At 40.1% G+C, this 20,239-nt stretch overlaps 1 protein-coding gene across 1 annotated transcript in view; it reads right to left on the bottom strand.

The window, feature by feature from the left end:
• Positions 1-20,239, bottom strand: part of bmp6 (bone morphogenetic protein 6) — a 54,358-nt gene that overhangs the window by 17,591 nt on the left and 16,528 nt on the right. Inside the window, exon 2 of the mRNA XM_042510300.2 lies at positions 4,203-4,395. Coding sequence (XP_042366234.1) covers positions 4,203-4,395 — 193 coding nt within the window. The remainder of the gene's footprint in view (positions 1-4,202; positions 4,396-20,239) is intronic.

The following is a 20,239-nucleotide window of genomic DNA, read 5'->3' as shown; positions in this document are numbered from 1 at the left end:
ACATAACACAACTGTGGCCGAATTAATGAAAAGAGAGCACTGGAGTCATAAAGAAAAGACAGAGTGTGAGCGATAAGAGGGCCTGTCCTCCCACTGTCCCATTACAGTAGTAATAACACAGCGCTGGCTCTGTCGGAGCCTCCTCCAAAGCCGACATCAAAGCCTCACAATCATCCAGGTGTTCGGAGAATGCCCCTGCAGTCATGCATCAGCAGCCTCTCTTTATTGGTCATTAATGAGAGTGTTTCTGACAGTTTCCACATAAGTCTCTAGTCCCCTCAGACACACACACACACTCCTCCCCACTGCTAAGTTCACACGTTTGTCACAGCGTGGGCCAGTGTACCAATGTTTCCGCCTCATCGTCACAGCCGCTGTTCGGCTGACAAAGGATGGCAGGGGGTCCATCAGAGAGCCACCTGCAGGGCCTACAGTAAAACTGCTTATTGACTGACTGCTTAAATGAACTGGAATAATAAGGTCAGGGGTGAAAGTTGTGTTTTTTGACTACTATAAATCTCCTTTATAAGTCTTGTCAGTGAATGTTGTTAAAATGTAATGCAAGGTGGAAGAGTGGAGCTCACAGCTGGCCTGGTTATTTCATGTGCTTTCATCTTTTAAACTGCTGAAAAGGCATATTTGTAAGATTGTAAAAGCAATATGTTAGTCAGACATCTGGATGGAAAGGATGCAGAGATTTTCAGTACAACACGCAGGTTATAACTCTGGATAAACATGCCTGTATACCTAAGAATAAAAGCAGTGGTGTTATGTAACAAAGTAATAATACTTTGTTGCAGTACTTAAGTATTTTTTGGGAGTATTTGTACTTTACTTGGGTTATTATGTCTGTAAATTTTTATTTTTACTCCACGATATTTCCCATATAAATTGTATAATTTTACATACTACATTTCCCCTACGCATTTCAGTTACTTACTAAAAAACAGTAAAGGGAGGTGAGAAGAGAGGAGGGGACAGACTATCGAATAAAGGAATGGGAGAAAAGGAAATCTTAGATTTTGTTCATTAAATCGTTTTAGTTGTAAAAAAGACATTTTTTTGTCAAGTGTAATGTACACTCCATTTTTTAAGGTAGCGTATGTTACAAAGAAAGAAATCTCATAATAGTCAAAACTCTGACTGCTTGCTTTTTATTAACAGCTTTTACTTTCAAAACTTTTACAAACATTATTATGATAAAATTACTTTTGATACTTAAGTACAATAAATAATATAAGGCTTTAATTCAAGTAATATTCTATAAGGTGACCTCTACCAAAGACATTTTCTCTGTACGTCTACTCAAGGATGGCTTTCGGGTGCTTCATCCACCACTGAATGAAGGAAAAGACAATATTACTGTTCACAAGAACTGAAAAACTTTGAAAAGAGGATCTGGTTAGGTGCACTAAAATAACTGGTAAATGCTGCTGCATTGGTTTTGGTCGGTAAAAGCAGACGTTGCAGCAACCTGTGCTTTCTCAGTACAATGTCAGGCTTGCCACATTTCTTGTATTGTAATCTCTCACATTCCTTTCCCGCTGTTAGCGAAACCACCCCAATCAAATGAAAAGTACAAAGGGTGTCAGGCTAATTAAGCGCTCTATCATTACAGCTTAGAGTCAAAACAGGAGTCAGGTTTTTACGGGAAGGAGGGGCACGAGAAAGTTAATAGGCTCCCCGCTGATTGGCTGATTACAAAGGAGCAGTTTTGCAAAAGGTGGAAAATTAGGAAAAACAACAACAAAGACTTAACAGCATATAAACAATCCAACCTCCGATGTTATTTTCAGCACTGAGGAGAATTGAAATAAGAATGAAAACTGAGAGCAGTCACAACTTCAATGTCATATAAACGTGCTGGTTTTGTCAGTGGATGGATGTTGCACCTTTAATTTACTCAGAAAATTTCCTTCACCTGACAGCACACCACCCAAGCTGTAATTTTCTTCAAGGTAAAGAAAACCTGTCCTACAATAATACAGAAATTGGAGATATATGGGACCTTTAATCTCCAAATATCTCCAAAAATAAAAGGCTTTACCTCCAGGCCTGAGAGCACAAACCACCCATTGTAGGGATAAAGGAATGCAGCAAATAAGTAGCTCTTGATACCTACAGAAACCTTTTGACAGACAGAAAAATATACTTTGCCAAAATCTATAGTGACTTTTTCAATCCACGGCCCTCAGAGTGGATCAGCTTCAGCTCAGGGCTGTAGTCTGAGAACATTTGGTGTTAGTGACCCCACCTTAAGGTGTTTCGTTTCTTGATGATATTCAACACAAAATAATATATTAATCAAGGTAATTGCTACAACTGTAAAGAAGAAAGGTACTTTGATGTATATTTATTGAGAAGCAAAATATACTGGGCGATATAAGATGTTACATATGTATATCAGGAATTCTCTTCATGTTGGAGTTGGTTCTCACTGGGCGGGCTTGATAAAACACAAATATCATTCAGAAATCTTACTGGATGTTTATCTGCCCCTGCAGACGTAATGTAAATGTTTGGTATGTATTAGCTGCGCTCATTTGGGGGACGGGAGGATTTTGAAGCTGTGCTATTTCTGTAAGACGTGGTTTTGCTTGATTTTACAATATAAACATGGCAAGGGCCCAGAGTCTGTGTAACACACAGGACAAGGCAACTTTCTCTTTACAATCATGATCTTTACCTTTTTGTGTACAGAAAAAGTCAACTGAGCATGCTTGCTGTTTTCAGTAACACCCTGCTTTGTTGACTTGTTGATTCTCAGTACAACCACAGAGCAAACCCTCTGCAAACCTACCAGACCAAAATGTGGATGGATTATTGCACATGCATGTTGCATGGCCAAGCACTGTTAAAATCCACTGAATGTTATTTAAGATTTCACACAATATCTAAAAGATATGTATGACTATGACACAGAGAACTATGTTGTATATAAGTTAGAAAATTAAAAAAAAACATCTTTATGTGCGCAGTCAGTGCTAAAACTGGATCATCAGTTTGGAAGAAGATGACAAAGAAGAGAACCAAAAACAAAAAAACAAAGAATTCAACAAAGAAGAAGACGAGGGAGAAGACAACAAAGAGAAAGAGGATGAAGAAAACAAAAAGGACACTAAAGAAAACATGAAGATGACACAGAAGATGAAGATGTCATAGAAGACAAGTACGCAACAAAGGAAAAAGACGACAACAACAAAGAAGAACAGGAACAAGAAGATGGAGATGACAAAGAAGACAAAGAGGAAGAAGATGAAGATGATGACAAAGGATAAAATGAGGAGAACAAAGAAGAATACAAAGGAGAGGACAACAAAAAGACAAGAGAAAGAAGAGGACGAAAAAAGGGAGGACAGCCAAGGAGATGATGATGAAGATGACAAAGACGACAAAAACACAAAGAAGACAAAGAAGATAAAGAGAATGGAGAAGAACATGAACAAGGAGATGGAAACCACAAAGACAAAGAGGAAGAAGATGTAGATGAAAACAAAGGAGAAAATGAAGACTGAAAAGAAGACAAAGGAGAAGCCAACAAAGAAAAGTAAGAGGATGAAAACAAAGAGGCAAACGACAAAAAAGATGAAGACAACAAAGAAAAAGAAAAATAAGACAATAAAGATGACAAAGATGACAAATAGGAAAATGACAAAGGAGAAGAAGAAGCCAATTTGCCAATACCAATGTGCCATCTCACTGATAAAGAATGTGTGAGTTTATTTTGAAAAAAGCCAGTTATTCCAGAAAGCCTGGGTAATGTGAAAAAAAAGAAATTCATCAGGCTAAACTTCAAGCTTGTAGCAGTTTTAGGTCTTTTTTTCTGCTTTCTCTTTGATGTCAAATTTCTTTACAAAATGCATGATATATTATTTTAAAGTATACAGAGTAACATATGCCATAGTTGATGATTTTGCATGTCTTACTGGGAGACATCTGTTTTGATGTTTGATATAAAACAGCGTCAAATGTTTGACATGACAACGGGGGTCAAAACCGAAAAACTAAATAACTACAACAGATGTAGCATTTTAAAATTTGACATGAGGGTTCAACCAAAGAAAAAAGAAAACTATATTAGGGGGCATCAGGGTCCAGCAGGTCATTAAGGGACCTGAAAGATCCACCGTGCATTTCTTAGTTGCAGGGACTCAAACCAGCTATCTTCTTGTCAAAAGCTTATTACTTAGTGTGTGTGTTACCTGTCAGGGTGCTCCTTGACCACCTGGTAGACTTTGAGTAGGAAGGTGTCATTGCGGAAGGCGCGGCTCACACACTCCTTGTAAAGGCGAAACTCTGCTGCGGTGACAGCCTCGCCCTCTGGGATCTGTGAGAGGTTGAACTTAAACTCCTTGTGGTGACGCCGCTGCGGAGAGAGCTCCCTGTCGTACTCCACTGTGGGATGGAAACACACACACATAGGATTAGGACATTATGCACAAAGATAAAGAGATGGGAAAGATAACACAAAGAGACAAGTGAAAAACTACTCTCTCTGTTTCTTCTCAATGGACTGCATTGCTTTTTTGACCTTTAATGCCTTTTCAGTGGCTTGTAAAGCGTTTATGATGCTTTTCCTACAAATAGGATCAAATTGCATATTTACAAACAGGGTTTCAGTGTAAATATACAGTAGAGAGTGATAAGCGGATATCCTTTTCACAGACACTACGCTGAGGTCGACCATGGAAGCCTTTAAAACGATCACATGTGATTTATCCTTAAGTCTAATAGGTTTGGTGGCTTCCAGTTTCCCTAAATAAACCCCTGTTATCATCAGTCCAAAGCAAAAGCCCATATTTTTTTCGGCGACAGCAAACTTAGAGACATTTTTGCGACCACTTCTGACGGCGTGAAATGACAAAAACCAACAAATGTGCTCCCTCCTATGCTTTTAAGTGCAATATGCACCATAATGATAATGTGCTCTCCGGGGATTCAGTTCCTGTCTCGCTGGAGGTTTTTCCCCCACAGCAAAGAGCCTGCAGAGTGAGTTCATCGGCGGACACACAGAGTGAGAAAAAGAAAGTGAATAAAGAGGGGTATGTCGAGTGCAATTAGAAGGTCGGGTACAGAAATACTCATGAAGACATGAAAAGTAAATTCTAAGCCTCAAATATGAGCTATATTCTGCAAAACACACAAAAACTAGTAACATAATTGCTCGAGTATTGAAAAGAAACATCAGTTCAATCTTATTATTCAAACTTCATCACACACTGACTAATTTTAATACTACACACACTGCACCATCGTCTCCACTCAATTCAGCAAAGTCCAACAGGCTGCGGCTTCACCATCACAGACTTGAGTGCAGACTGGATGTACACTACCATCTCAAACATTGATGTCCACTATAATGCATGTTCCACATCTGTCCTACTACTACCTTTACAAGTGCTACATGTGCTACAGCTGGCAGGATTTTAGTTGGAGCAGTTTGACACAAAGGTGTGGACACAAGTCACATGACTTGGACTTGAGTAAGACTCTTTGATGACTTTATGCTCAATTCGAAAAAATCAGAAAAGACTTGCAACTCAAGTAGGACTTTAACACCAAAGACTCCTGAGTTCACCGTAACTTGAGCCTTTTGATGTGAAAATACTTGATAATTTCCCCCTAGCCCAAAGATTTTAAGGTATGTTATTTATAATGTGTGCCACAAACCAACAAATTCCCCTTTGTTTCCTGAATCAATGTTAATGCTACGTTCCCAACAAGTCGACATTTAAGTCTCCAGATCCACTTTGTTTGAACTAGTCCGACAGCATCCATCAGGTTGCAGGAGAGAACCATTAAGAAACAACGTTACGTTACTGAGCACCAATTTGAAAAAGTTATATTAAGGATAAATTTGTTTGAGTGAAAAACTACACAGTCATCTGCAAAAAACTAATTACAAAATGTGGTTTGAAAAGTACAGATGGGGACACAACTTCCAACAAACTTTTTTTTTTTTTAAAATTAATTTTGAACAGCATTCATGATTTTTGTAAATTTAAAATATTATTACTCAGTTAATAAAATGGCATTACATTTGGTGAGGAGCGCATTATGACTTGTTTAGGAGCCAAAACTGGGACTTATCTACTTGACTCAGGACTTGCTTGTCTTGACTTCAGAGATGACTTGGGACTTGAGTGCCGTCTTTGGGTTAATGTTTTGGGAAATATGCTTATTTGCTTTTTTACAGAGAGTTAAATTAAAAGATGTATACCTCTCTCAAGTCTGTATACTAAATATGAAGCTACAGCCAGCAGCCGGTTAGCTTAGCTTAACATAAAGCTGAAAAAAAGGGACATAGCTAGCCTTGGCGTTTTTAGCTGGTATAAAATCAAGTTGTAACACATAATGGTAGTTACATGACATGTGAACAGAGCCAGATTATGCTAGCAAGTCCAGTTAGTTCAAAGGAAGCAATAATTGGACTTTTCCAAAATGATTACTTTAAAAGTGAGAGCTAATATGAAGATATTTCACGACAAAATAAATAAGAAGAAACACAGAGTCTTCCGACTTCCTACATTAATTCAACACATGGCTTCATAATTAGTGTGTGTCCACCATTCAGACCTACATAAGACAGAACATTGTATGTGAAGTGGTCAATAAAGCAAAGGGTACATTTATTTTTCACAGATATTACATTTTATTCTGAAGATTCGTTTGGATAGTTTTATAGCGCCAAGCTTTGGTAAGAGGAATTTGGCTTTGAATCTGAGCCAGGCTTGTTAAAAACTTCTGGCAATTTTAAGATGTGGGGATCCACCCAAAATGGACCAATGACACATTTTGTTCCCCAAGTCACAGCTGAAGAGAAAATTGTGTTGATGTGAGAACACTGGAACCAATCAGACTCTCCCAAAAGTGCCAGCCCCACCTTGTACCCACACCCAGGAAGGTCAAGGCTCCCCTCATCCCCAGACATTTCAAAATTACATAAATGCTAAACTTAAGTAAGAAACTGAGCAGAAAGGCAGGCAGGGAAGGTGTGTCTTTCTAGCTTATATTTCTGAGAAAAATCTGTAAAGTCTAATAATCCAATTCTGAAGCATACTACTGTGACTTGGTCAAAACAAATTGCAATAATTGATGCCTCTCAGATTCCGTCTGAGCCAGTTCTGCCTCTCTGTACTTCAAACACTTTCCACTGAATCAAATGAAACCACCTATAGAGAATGAGATGTTATTCACATCACTGTGACTTCTATCAGATATGACAGTGACCATTTCATCATTGCACTCCACAAGCTGCCCACCCACACACACACACACATTCACACACACACAGATGTCGCAGTAAGTTTGTGCAATAACAGTTCTGGTCTTGTACTGAAGGTGAATAGATCAGCTAAGTTTGTGTGTCTGTGTGTGGAGGATTTAAGCAGAGGTCATGGTACTCTAAATGACTTTACAACACTCCCTTTAACAGCTCCCTTTAACCAGCAGCTTGAAATTTTATATTCCCTGTTTAAGAATCTACTGACTTTTTGGCACAAAAACTCTTTGATAAACGGACTGTAGGTGGTGAGAAGGTCAGGAGGAGTTTCACAGGTATCAAATTTATATTACATTTGCTGCAATGTGCTGTATGCTAAATATCTTGCACCTGGCTCTATTGCCTAATCAAACAACAGTAAATCTGTATCAGATTTCTTATTGTGTATGTGTTTTTTCCCTGTATTCAGCATTCGAAAAATGTAAGTGGAATGGGATGAACGGGAAAACCACATGTTCTCGCTGATTTTGGGAGTATTCACAAAGTATTCCAAGATGATTACCCTTTGCTAACCCTTAGGCAACACCAGAGAAACTGAAATTCAGCCTAAATTCAGCCTCTATTTTTATAGGTTTTTTTTTTTTACCCCCCTAGGTAGCATTACACTCTTCAGACTTCTTTACAGCCATTCTTACACATTATGTAACCAGCACAGGACCAGTTACACACGCACAAACTGGGAGTCATCCAGTATGGCCTCCATCTTCCAGTAAACAGCTTCAGTGATGCAGCAAAGGCATTGACAGTATTCAAATGGTGACATTACTCTACTGTAAATTTCCTGCAAAAATGCTACAAATCTACTACAATCACACAAAAGAAGTGAATGAGCGAGAAGAAAGCTGTTTTCAGTGAGGTGAAGAATGTATCCACTGATTTCTTGAGGCTTTAATGAAATTCACAGGACATATTTCTTTTAATATTTATTCTCCTCACATCCGACCAAAGTCTCTCGGCGCTTCACAACTCACCAGCCTGCTCAAGTTCAGTTTGGGGTTCTTTTCCCAGAGAGGTGAGCCATTTTGAGTAGCGCGAAGATAAAGACAAACAATTAAAATTATGAAATATGAAGACCGCAGTCTCACATCTCATATTATTGTACACTATATCATCGCAGCCTCTGTGAGGCGGCCTGGGAGCCACGGCGTTAGCGGTTAAGTAGCATTCCAGCTGCCTCTCCACCTTCTCAGCTTGAAATTCGATTGAAATCCACTGAGGTTTTGCATCTAAAATCAAAGGGAAGTCTTCACACGACGCGTACAGGGAGCGTAACCTCTGTGCTAATCTACCATGACGTGAGCTTTGAGACAGGAACACACAGAAGGGAAAAGGGATTTAGATTTGGATGATTCAGAGAGGAGAGTGATTCTAAAGATGGGGAAAGAGTGATTATATTAGTGATTTGGTGCAAACAGTGCTCAATGGAAAGTGCAGTGTTTATGTGTCATGTGTGTGACTACTAATCTGTAGGTGTATTTTATGGCTTTATTTTATTAACACACTCCCATTGTTGATCACCAGTTCATGAGAAAGTACAAACAAAACAGAAAAAAGTTAGAGTTATTCATTCTCAATAACCTAAACACGCACAGCAGCAGCCAATGTTAACCAGAAAACACGACAATAGTGGGGATTTCTCTGATGATTCACCTAAACACTATGGGTGATTTAATCTGCTACAAAAAACAGAAACACAAGAGGCAGAAAGAGAAAGAGAAAGAAGAGAGGAGAGGAGAGGAGAGGAGAGGAGAGGAGAGGAGAGGAGAGGAGAGGGAAATAAGGGATAACTGCTTGAATGGTGATATAGGTAGAGACTCACCACGTGAATTAAAAGAAAGGGAAATGGATTAAGATTTTTTTGGAGGGTGGAGAACATCTTTTGCGAGTGATGTTTAAAGTAGGATAACTCTAATGGAAACAGCAAAAAAAAAAGAATAATCAGTGTGTCAATAAAGAAGTTTATGTCCATTAAAATAACACAGGAGAAGAAAATGACTGTGCGAGAGGCGGATAAGATGACAAGACCAGACGAATAAAGACGCAAGGGGACAAAAGTGAAGGGAGAGAGCCGATGAGAGATGAAGACAGTTAGTGACAGAAAGAGAGTGAGAGGGACGACTTGCAGGTTCACTTGGACACTTTGATTCTCGTTTTCACCTGCGCAACATCTGGCGCTGCCGTCCTTGTCCCACTACCATGGTAACCCACATACAGACACACACACACACACACACACACACACACACACACACACACACACCCACACACACACACACACACACACACACACACTCACACTGACCCTCAGAATCTTTCGGTATCATATGGTCCTTAGATTCACAGCCTGCACATGCTGAGTGGCTATTAGTACATAAACTTGTTTTGTGAATGAGACTTGAAATTCAGCATTCATTATTTCAAAATGTAGAACATGACAAACATGATGGCATTTTGGCAACAGTCTATATAATTACTGTCACATCAGTAATTCTTTTCTCATATGACAAAAGAAAATCTTAATCTTAAATATTATATATATATATATATATATATATATACACATACTGTATATATAAAAACTCAAATCAACAGATTATTTATTGGCATTATTCAAAAAGGTAAATAAGAAAATATCAATCCTATATAAACCAGCTTTGGGGGAAGCGAAATCACAGACTCTTCAATGAGACTGTTTTTATAAACTGAAGTCCATGTATGTTCCTTTAAAAAGCAAAGGAGGGAAAAAGGTGCTGAAAGAAAGACAAGTGAGTGAACCTCTGAGCCAGAGGGCTGTCTGTGCACGGAGAGGCGGGCCACTCTGAGGACAAATACAAGAGATGAAAATGACTCCGACAGTGACTGAGAACCTTTGGAGTAAAAATAAAAACCCAGTCGCCAGAAGAAAATGTTGAAATTGTATGTTTCTGCAAACCGCCAATACGTTACATTTGTAGTCTCGCACAAATCGATGTTTCTGAAGTGACATAGCACTGACTACATGAATATGAGCTGACTTTGTTATCAGGAGCTGGAGGGGATGGTGGATGGCATGACATTTAGGCGAGACGGCTGCAAAGCAGCAGAACACTTTGCGACCAACAAACAACAAAACTGGTTGTTTTTTAGTGAGACATCACAGCATTTCTAGTGGCGACTGTGCCACCAAAAAAGGGTTTCTTGACCTATAATTAACCAAGTGGTTTTTGTGCTTAAACATGGCCACATATTTATTACAGCATTGCAGAAACTGGAAGAAACGAAAAGTTTCAACATATCCACTACATAATAGTGTACAAGTGTTACACGTGTGTGGTTTGCAGAAACACACGCAGACATTTATTCTGGCAATTGACCTAAAAAAAAAAAAAAAGGGAGACAAGCAACTGTCGGAGATATGTTAAAAAACACAAAGTTTGCAAGAATAGAATCACCAATTTGGAAGGAAAAATTTAAAAATAGCTTGAAAAAAGAGAACAGAGAGCGTGATGGAATTTGTAAGCCAAAGAAGGAAGTAAGAAAGGAAAGAAAACAGACAAGATAAACAGGATATAAACTAGTAGTAGTTTAGAAGAGGAGAAGAGCAGTGTTCTTCAGTGTGAAGCAGAAAAAGCGAGACTGTGCAGGAGAGGCCCTGGGGTGGTTGACAGGCTGACTTGTCTGTGGTCAGTGGTCAGCGAGTTTGCTCACACTCCTAATGCTGCCCAGCCAATCCCTTGGAGGGACAGCTGGCGAACAGCCGCCTGCATCAAATCTCTCTTGCTTTCTCTCATACGTCCCACAACCACAGAGCAAAACAACCAACAACCACCTTCTCACACCAAAATACATTTCCCCCGTCATCAGTAAAATTAGCTAAAGGGACAGTTATGTATGGGTTCCTCAGAGGTAATTATGTCGTCAGATATTTATCCATTTTGACGAGGGGATTACTGAAAGCTTTTAGCCTCAAAGATAGATGAGTAATTAGGTTTTCATTGTCGCACTTAGGCTTGTGCAAGGAACCACCAGAGCAGGCATGTGCCACAGTTTGGTCCATAATCTTAATGAAAAGGTGCATCTTCTGAAGCTATCTAACTGCTAAAATACTTTTCCAGTGTTATCGTTGTAGACTTTCCTGTAGTATCCAGTGCTGCAATGTAGATTACGGAGAAATGAGCACCTGTGACCCAGATAATAGAGTCTTAAGGGAGCTCTTATTAGATCTGTCAGTACAATTTTACTAGGTACCAGTTTGATGACAGACAGAGAGATTTAGTTCATACAGCCAATTTAAGCCACGTTTTTTTCATCGTCCTACAGTTGCAGACATGCAAAACACATGCATATCCCTCCACCTCAGACAGTAGCAGGCTGAATCTGTTCTATATTGTTTCATGTCAAAACATTCAAGCACGAGTATAAAACTTTTGCTGAAGAGCTGTTACTTTAAAGACACCATCAGGCGCTAACCAAACTGTGAGCGAGTGGAACAAATATACCAGGTGATACAACAGGCTAATGGATTGGCAGGGAAGATTTTGCAAGCACACAAGTCCTCCAACCCAGCCCATACAACCACGGTGCCATACCTAAATGACAGAATAGATTGTCAATTTTTAACATTGGGTAAATGCTGTCAAACTGTCCCATTTGCACCAAAATTTCATCATCAAGTCCTATGTTTTTTTGATCCAACCAACACCCCAACCACCTCTGTATACAGAGTTTGTCACTCTACTCCTGTAATCCTCCTCTGCTCTCATAATAACTACTACAGTACTAACTACTAACACTCATGACGCTGCCTAACAATAACTGGAAATACCAGTCACAATAATTTGCTCCTACAAAAGACCTATGTGGTCCTATTTTGGAGGACAGTTGCCAAACACATGGCATCTTAATTTGCAGGTTGCAAATTATAAAGTAATTGCTAAGTATGCATTTACTGTAACTCTGTTTCAGATGTGAAGTACTCCTGCAACAGAGTTAAATGCCTTGCATACAGACAAGTGAGAGGTAATTGTTGAAGGAGCTGTCTTGCACAGCTCCTTTTTTAAAACTAAAATTATAGTAACACTGTACTTAAACTCAGGGGAAGATTGTGGTTATGCATAATAAAAACCTGAACATTAATTACAGGTTTGTGATACTTGACTGACTTTTCTAGCAAAAATTAAAACCTATAAGCTGCAATCTGAATATTCTTTGTTCCTCCTAGCTCTATCCCATAATCCACCGCACAACCCAGGGTTTACTCTGCCTCTTCTGCCCAACAGGAAAGAGTGGATGTTGATGTTTACTTTGTGAGACAGGTAGAGTTTAAGGATGATTTAAAAGACATTTTCATGCTCTGGCTTACTGTCCCTGTAGCAGGCAATGTTTGGTTTTAGGCTTTCCATTCAGTGTCTCCTGGAAGAAATAGGATGATTGCAGTCAGAACCACTGACCTTGTTGAACTAACAAGGGAACAAGAAGCCAGTGTAGCTGTAAAACAAGCTGTGTTTTCTCTGCAGCACAGCAAAGATTCCAGTGTCTTCTCAATAACGGAGGTTTAGAGCATGCCAAAAGTGGATCCCGAAGACCCTCATAAAAATCTCTGCTTTCTAATTAAATCTGTAATTTACTATTTCCTCTGACCATATTGCGTCACACTGAAGGAGATGCTATGAGAGAGAGACAAAATGAGTAAATGAGAAAAAGGAAAGGATAAAAGGCAGACTTTTTTTTTTTTTACAAACACCCTTCAATTAAGTTTTTGCACACCAAGAACCTGTCAACATTGTTAAAGAATATGCGGATGGCTAAACCAATAAAATATTTTCTGGACGTCCAAGGCATGAGAGGAATCCATCTGTGTTTATGTAATCACAGCCCATAACCTGTCTGGTTTTTCTCTCAGACTTGATGGTTTATGGTGATAGCTCAGATATATCCTTGTCTTCCATTCATTGTTAATTCCCCCACAGTCCCATCTAATTAAAGGTTTGGCATGTCAAACTGACTTTCACAGGAAACTCTTACAGCTGATACAATCACAACTCTTAGCCACTACTACATTCAAAAAGAAAAGCATCTCATTAAGTGGAAATCTTTATGCTGTAAACACCAGTCTGTCTGAAGAAGCTCAAGCCAGATCTTGTGCTTCAAACTCTTTCACCTTTGGCATCGACGCAGTGTGGAAAGATAAAACAGAGAGACAGCTGTTGGGTTTTGCAAAGCAGGATAAATATTGGCAGCTAATAATACACACAAACACACACAGCAATGGTGTGAGCTGCCTGTGATGCCACTATGCTTGGCTGCCACCAGGAGCTGTGTCCGCCTTCTGCTGAGTGTTTTGGCTCTTTGTAGTCAAGCAGCTGGCAGAGCAGCTCCTGGGGTTGAGCTACAGACCACAGGGCTGGGGATCCGCTGAGAGTCATCATTAACTTTGAGCAAGGGTGTGTGTGTGTTGTGTGTGGTGTGTCTTTGGAGACTCATCCTGTGCTCTGATCTTCTCCCCTGACCCACCATCAAAGCCGACACACTGAGCGCCACAGGACCAGCCAAGGGCCACTGGCAAGAGCGAGAGTTTATGTCCGATGCATGTAGGCACACAAACACATATCTAGACATTTCATAAATGGGCTTACAAACACACACGCAGGCTAGTTACATACAGACACTGACGCACAGGTGCAAATGTAAATGTCAAGGCAAACATTTGAAAGACACACTCCCTGAGAGGCTCACGCTAACATTCCCACACACACTTTGTGATGCACACACACTCCCAGAGGTCAGTGGTGTGAGAATTCAAGGGCAGGCAGGAGCATCAGTCCATAGCGAAGATATGAGGCGGTGAGACCAGCCCTATTGCAGACTGTCAAGCCCCATTAGCAAACACAGAACAGCAGCCGATAGCGTTACTCTCCGTGTCCAGCAGAAATCAGTACAGTGATTTTCGCACATAAGTAACTACTGCTATATGTTCCTGACAGACAGCCAAGTAATGTGCTTCATGCTCAGCAGGCCGATCGGTTGAAGTAACAATTAGCAACAATGTCATATAAATAATTTCTGGCCCCAAATGGTGTTTGAACTGACAGCCTGTTCATGGAAGCTTTCACGTTTTACTGCTCAACACAGCATGTGTGAGGTTTCTTTCCTGGGAAAATTCCTCTGGTGCAAAGTAAGTGATGCATTCTATGTTTCAAGCAGGTTTGTTTGGAATAAACAAAAAAAACCTGGTACATTAGTTAACATGAGCAAAACCCTCAGCAGCATCCTCATCAGATCAGGGGGTTCTCTGGGAAATGCAATGCAGAAACATAGCACAAAAGAGATTCATGTTGCCTTAGTGTCACCTACTTTCCCTCATTTTCTTTTACAAAACTAGAATTATTGCGTCATGGCTATATGCCTCCGTGAACCGATCAAGTGGCAGACACAGTTTACATCCATGTCTTTAAAAACATGGATGCCTTACACATAGCTTCCCCCCAGCAGCACAGAAGATCTATACAATCAGCAGAGTTTTAAAGTAGACATCCGAGACTAGTGTTACCAATTCAGTATCTGATCAAATGTCTTCCCTGCTGGTTCTGAGATATGATGACATCAAGTAAAGGCAAGAAACGTGTTTTTGCTGAACTTTATAATGTCACACTGAAGCTGAGAGCCTAACAATTTCCTCCTCTTTCACACAAGGAGACACACACATTCATCAGTGGCCTGGATATCCAGCCTGCTCTTCTTCCATTACCTCCCACAGGTTACAGTACATAGTGACCTCACTGGACAAGCATCCCCAGGAACAAAGGCCCCATTTGAACCATGTAATCACATTTGTCTACAGTTATCATCCTCCATATAATACTTGAAAAACCATTTGGGTTTTTCTTCAGACCCATCCAAAACCATGACATATAATGTTAGCCATACTGTCCCAGGACACACACAAATGCACAAACTCACACAAATCCACAGAGGAGGAGAATTTAATTTCTGTTCCCACCACCCCGTAGCTCTATCACCACTGAGCCGCATTCCATACAAGATGATAAAATGAAGTCTGGACACACATCTATCTTTTGTCATTTTGAGATTTTTAGCTAGCGCGCAATGTGTGTGGGTTTCTGTGTGTGTGTCTAACCCCGAGGGTAGGCGGATAATTTGCTGTAATTGCACCTCTACTGGGGCTTTGCTAACAGATAGATATCCAAGGTATGGCTGTTGGACTGTGTAGTATCAGTTTTTTCCAGCAATGGACTGACAGCTGAGTGGTAGCAGTCATCAGCTCTCTGTTGAGTCTCCAGTTGGCCTCTAGGTAGCTGGATGTGTCATACCTGTGTGTCAATAGGAGATTTTATTCTGTCTCTTCAAGCACTATTATTTAGGATTAAGATGTGGACACATTAACTCAGCATTTAAACAACGGCAGTATGTGAATATTTGTTTTTTCTGTTCTTGTTATGTACCTTTCCCACTACAATAATGAAGTATACCACTGAGCCTATTTAGATCAGGCATTCATTTCAGAGCAAAATGATGGACGGTCATATAACACTTCGTCCAACTTGACACAAAAAGCGTAAACAGCCACCAAGTCCTGCACTAATGATGTGGTCATTGTCGGACACATCGTAAACCAATACCAGTATCAATATACCCCCCTTTTGGCAAATGAATACATAAGAAAAAAAACGGCTATACTTATAATATTCCCACAGCTTTATCTTGCCAGCAGACTGCCCTTTTCACCAAGGAACTGAACCGTTATCTGTCTTTTCCTTAAAAAAAAAAAAAAAGTAGTTATTTTACCTCACACAACACACGACTTGCTGCCTAGATCGATTAGTTTGTTTGTGTTATTTTGCAATTTGATGAATCCTTACTAATCCTTTAAAACACCAAAGTCACACAATCACACGGATAAACTAACCGATCGAGGAAGCACTAGCACAGCAACCCCTGTGTTCGGTAAAATTTGTGTTTTTATTTGAATTTGTGGCCTGATTTTAAACCATATATTAAAATAATCATTATGTACATTAAAAATATCTGTATACCTGTAAATAATTACCAAAAGTACAAAACTACATATCTGTGCATTTACATTATGAATGTTTATTTTTTGTCATATACACAGATTCTGTTTACTCTTTCATCTAGGTTAAGACTTGATGTCTACTAAACTTTTACTTGAATAACCAAAATCTAAACGTCTAAAGAAAAACAGACATATAACATTTATCAAACATCTTTTCACCATTGAATTGCTCAGAGGGATACATCAGATAGCTTCTGTGGTGGTATTCCTGTCTGCTTCTCCCTGCCTCTGCTTCTATTTTAGGTAATACACCAACTACAGATAAGTGCCTCATACAACCCCACTTCAAAAAAATCCAGACTATCCCTTTAACAAGACAAATGTGTGTGTGTAAGGGACGAGCCTTGTGAGTGCATGTACATATTCAACCTTTACACCCATGTCTATAATCAATCTTTATCAGCATTTGTGTCTGTTTGAACACTTACAAGTCTAAATGGCCACAGAGAAACACTCTTTGACATTAATGGCCAGTTGAGATTTTCCCCCAAAGCCCCTGTAAAAACAAGTGTTGGTTTCATTGGACACCAATTTGAGCCAATGAGCTGTCAACAAAAGATGGTGCAACATCTTTTTCACATTTGTAAGGAAATTCCATGAAATCAGGAAAGAAATGAGCTGTAAAATAAACAACGCAGATTTCTTTTTTCCACTTTATGGGATGTTAATAAAAATGTAATTCTACAGTAGAGCAGCTGTCACAACAGCCTCTGGTCAGGCTAATGGTGGCCTACACTTTGCTTCAACTTAAATCGGCGGTCTTCACACAGGACTCGGTCTTGTGGACGGAAGAGCCAGATGACTTCTCAAATCCTCAGTAGTGGAAAGAGCACGACATAAATCCAAGTTCAGTAAAAAGCCACACAATTACTGTGAGAGGAGTGAATATAATTAGTTATTTCTAGTCTTTACAATCCTTCAGCGCAGACAAAAATAAGGATCCTTTCCTGCCATTTTGGTCACGGAATGATAGGTGGGCTTTAAATTTGAAATTACTGAATGGACTCATGGTGCTTGTAAGGCTCTCTGGATAAAAGCACAACATTTCTGCTTGAGTTTGGTGCATGAGTCAATTTTGTTCAGTCTCCAACATTGTGTTCTCTTTGGGGGCCGATTTGGCAGAAAGACTACTGTTTCATTTAGACACGAACAAGAAAATAAACGCAACCAAACACCACAGTCATAAACAAAACCAGTGACAGCAAACACTTCACTGCCTAACGTATGAGACTAACAACAACAATCCTAAACCAGAATCATTCATCTCACAATACACTGCACACTAAAAGATACATTGTTTAGAGTTGGTCGGATTGTCAGGGTTTGCTGTCTTATGTTGCCATTGGATACAGAGGAAAACTTTTGGGCCGCCAGCAGAAGTGTTTTTCTGGGTTTATGATTCTCTCCTATAAAGTAAAAGTTGCTGCAAATCTATCAGCGATTTTTGATTTTTGACTGTTGTTTGGTCACAACATGAAATTCCCAAATGTAGGTTAACAGGTGGATCCATAATAGTTTTCTAAGATGCCATTACCATTAATATTTATTGGGGAAATCAGTGACCATGGCATATAGGGGGTCTGATCGTTTGAAAACAGAAACCTCTGATCTTGTTCCATTTTCCCAGAATATTCTCTGTCCGTGATGTTCGGCTCCATTTCCTCTGCGATTTATATGACAAATGATGGCTACTTACTGCTCCCCCCTCAGGTCGTGACCACAGACCCTCTCAGAAACGGCTCCCTTGGCGGCTTTGGGGATCCGCCACCATTCAGCGCGAAGTGAATATTCCGTAAACAGAGATGTACTTCCATGGTTTTGATGGGAGTCCATTTTGAGCAAAACAAAACATTTCTGCGGGTTTAAATTTTCACCAGGCCTCGTTTTATTTATGGCGTGTCAATACAGGGATGATGGTCGTCAAGAACCCCCTTTTACTGGCCCGTCAGGCTTTGTGGGAAACCATCGGCAGACTGATCACACAGGCGTGTGTGTGTGGTACATGGGCTGCTTATTTGTTATTTTCAGGTTGCATTATAAGTATTTGTTGCCTTCGTGTGTGGCTTTATTTGTCTGATGGCACATATTTTTGTGTATCGTGTGTGTCCATGTGCTTCTATCAATGTGCAGCAGTACAGGCAGGAAAGAGGCCTGCTATAGTGATCTGTAGTCTGCTTTTGGGCAGCAGGTGTGTATGTGTATGTGTGTGTGTGTGTGTCTGAGCTACGCCGGTCTGGTCCCAGATTTAGAGGAGGAAGCCGGTGTCAGGGCCAGGAGATGGATCTCTCCTGAGGGATCCGATAAATAAGGAAAAAATATCTTTGAAAAAGGAAAACGCAGCTGTTTCCAAAGGAGAAGTCAAAATATTGGTGGCTTTGCATTCCACAGCCACAAGGTAGAAGGCCAGCTCACTCTGTGATGCTGTTCGGTACTCTATTTTCCCTCCCTCTCGCTATGAACACCTCCTTTTCTCGTCCCTCTTTGCCTCTTAGCACATCTTTCTTCCCTCTCCACTGCTATATCTCCCTATCCTCACCTCTCTGCCTGCCTTTCTTTCCCCTCCGCTCTCTCTGTCACGAAGACAGCCGAGCCTCAGCGCGATTCCCTTTGGAAAGTCAGCGGTGACCACAACGCATTTCGGCAGCTTAAAGGCAGAGCATATGATCCACTGATAAATCAGTCTGGACCAGCTTCAATCTCCCCCCTGGGCTGACTTACATGTAAGACCTACTGCTTGTTTTACACACAGGCACAGCTCCAAAAACAGCGACGGTAACCAGATACCTGGATATTCAAAAAGCATGTGGGCCTTGAGAAAAATCAGGAGAAAAATAATCAATGCTTCTAATAATACATCTGTCCACGATGTCAACACAATTTTGGTGAGATGAAAGTGGAGAGAACTCTGGTTTTCCTCATGTTATTCAAGTTTTTGGTGAAAGCCAGAATTTCACATCCAAACTACCTTTCAAGTGTTATTTCAGTACTGGTTGCCCCAGTGGTTACTGCTCCTTAAACTGCACTGCTCCACTTTACTCTAAATATGTTGTATAAAATCGTGTTCAGGAAAGTGGGAAATTAGTGTGTTAATTTCATTGCTTATTTTCTAATAATCACATCTTTGGGGGGTCATTTAGTCCTATTCTTGGGTTTTTACATCTTATTTCACTATAATCATCTGGGCAAATCAAACAGTATGGAACAGTGACCGATGGCTACCGCTGCCCAATGAAAACGAAAGGTTCGAATCATCAGTCTGAGGCCTATCAGTCAAGAATTGAGATTCCTCAATTCAAGCAGCTGCCGAGAGGAAGAGAGGCTTTGCCCTGTCAGGCTCAGAGATAACGCTATCTTCTGCTTTCTGCTTAGAGGGAGTAAGTTTTAAGCTTACAGCAACTTAATATGATACAGTCTTTTGTTGGATATATAGTGTTGGCAAAAAATATTGTTGCACACTTCTGACCCGTCTTTAGTGTAGTTACCCCACATTAGTTTGGAGGGCTAACTTCTCTTATTTATTATATTAGGTGAAAGTCACTGTTACCCTAAATGTTTCTCCAAACGCTGTTCAAACTCTACAACTCTACACAGACAAAAAGCAAATGATTACTTGAATATTCGTACTGAACAGCCAAATCTGATGCAAATCCCACTGATGACCATGATAGAGAATAATTCTGTTTCATTACAATATCATTCTGATCCAGACAATCATACAGGTAGAAAACAAGCCAACAGTTAAGCAAGTTGTTCTAAACCGCATTATCTAGAGGTGAAACTGAGAGTGAGTGCTCCCATTGGTGATGATTCCTCATTGTACAGGGAAGCTGTGCATGTGCAACTACAGTTAGTACAGTAGATTAAAGTTGAGTCGGGGAGTATGA

The sequence above is a fragment of the Plectropomus leopardus genome, chromosome 21, assembly GCF_026936395.1.
Source record: "Plectropomus leopardus strain MGB_pleo_1.0 chromosome 21, ASM2693639v1, whole genome shotgun sequence".
In the NCBI taxonomy this organism is placed as follows: Eukaryota; Metazoa; Chordata; class Actinopteri; order Perciformes; family Serranidae; genus Plectropomus; species Plectropomus leopardus.
This window is presented reverse-complemented; position numbering and strand designations above follow the sequence as displayed.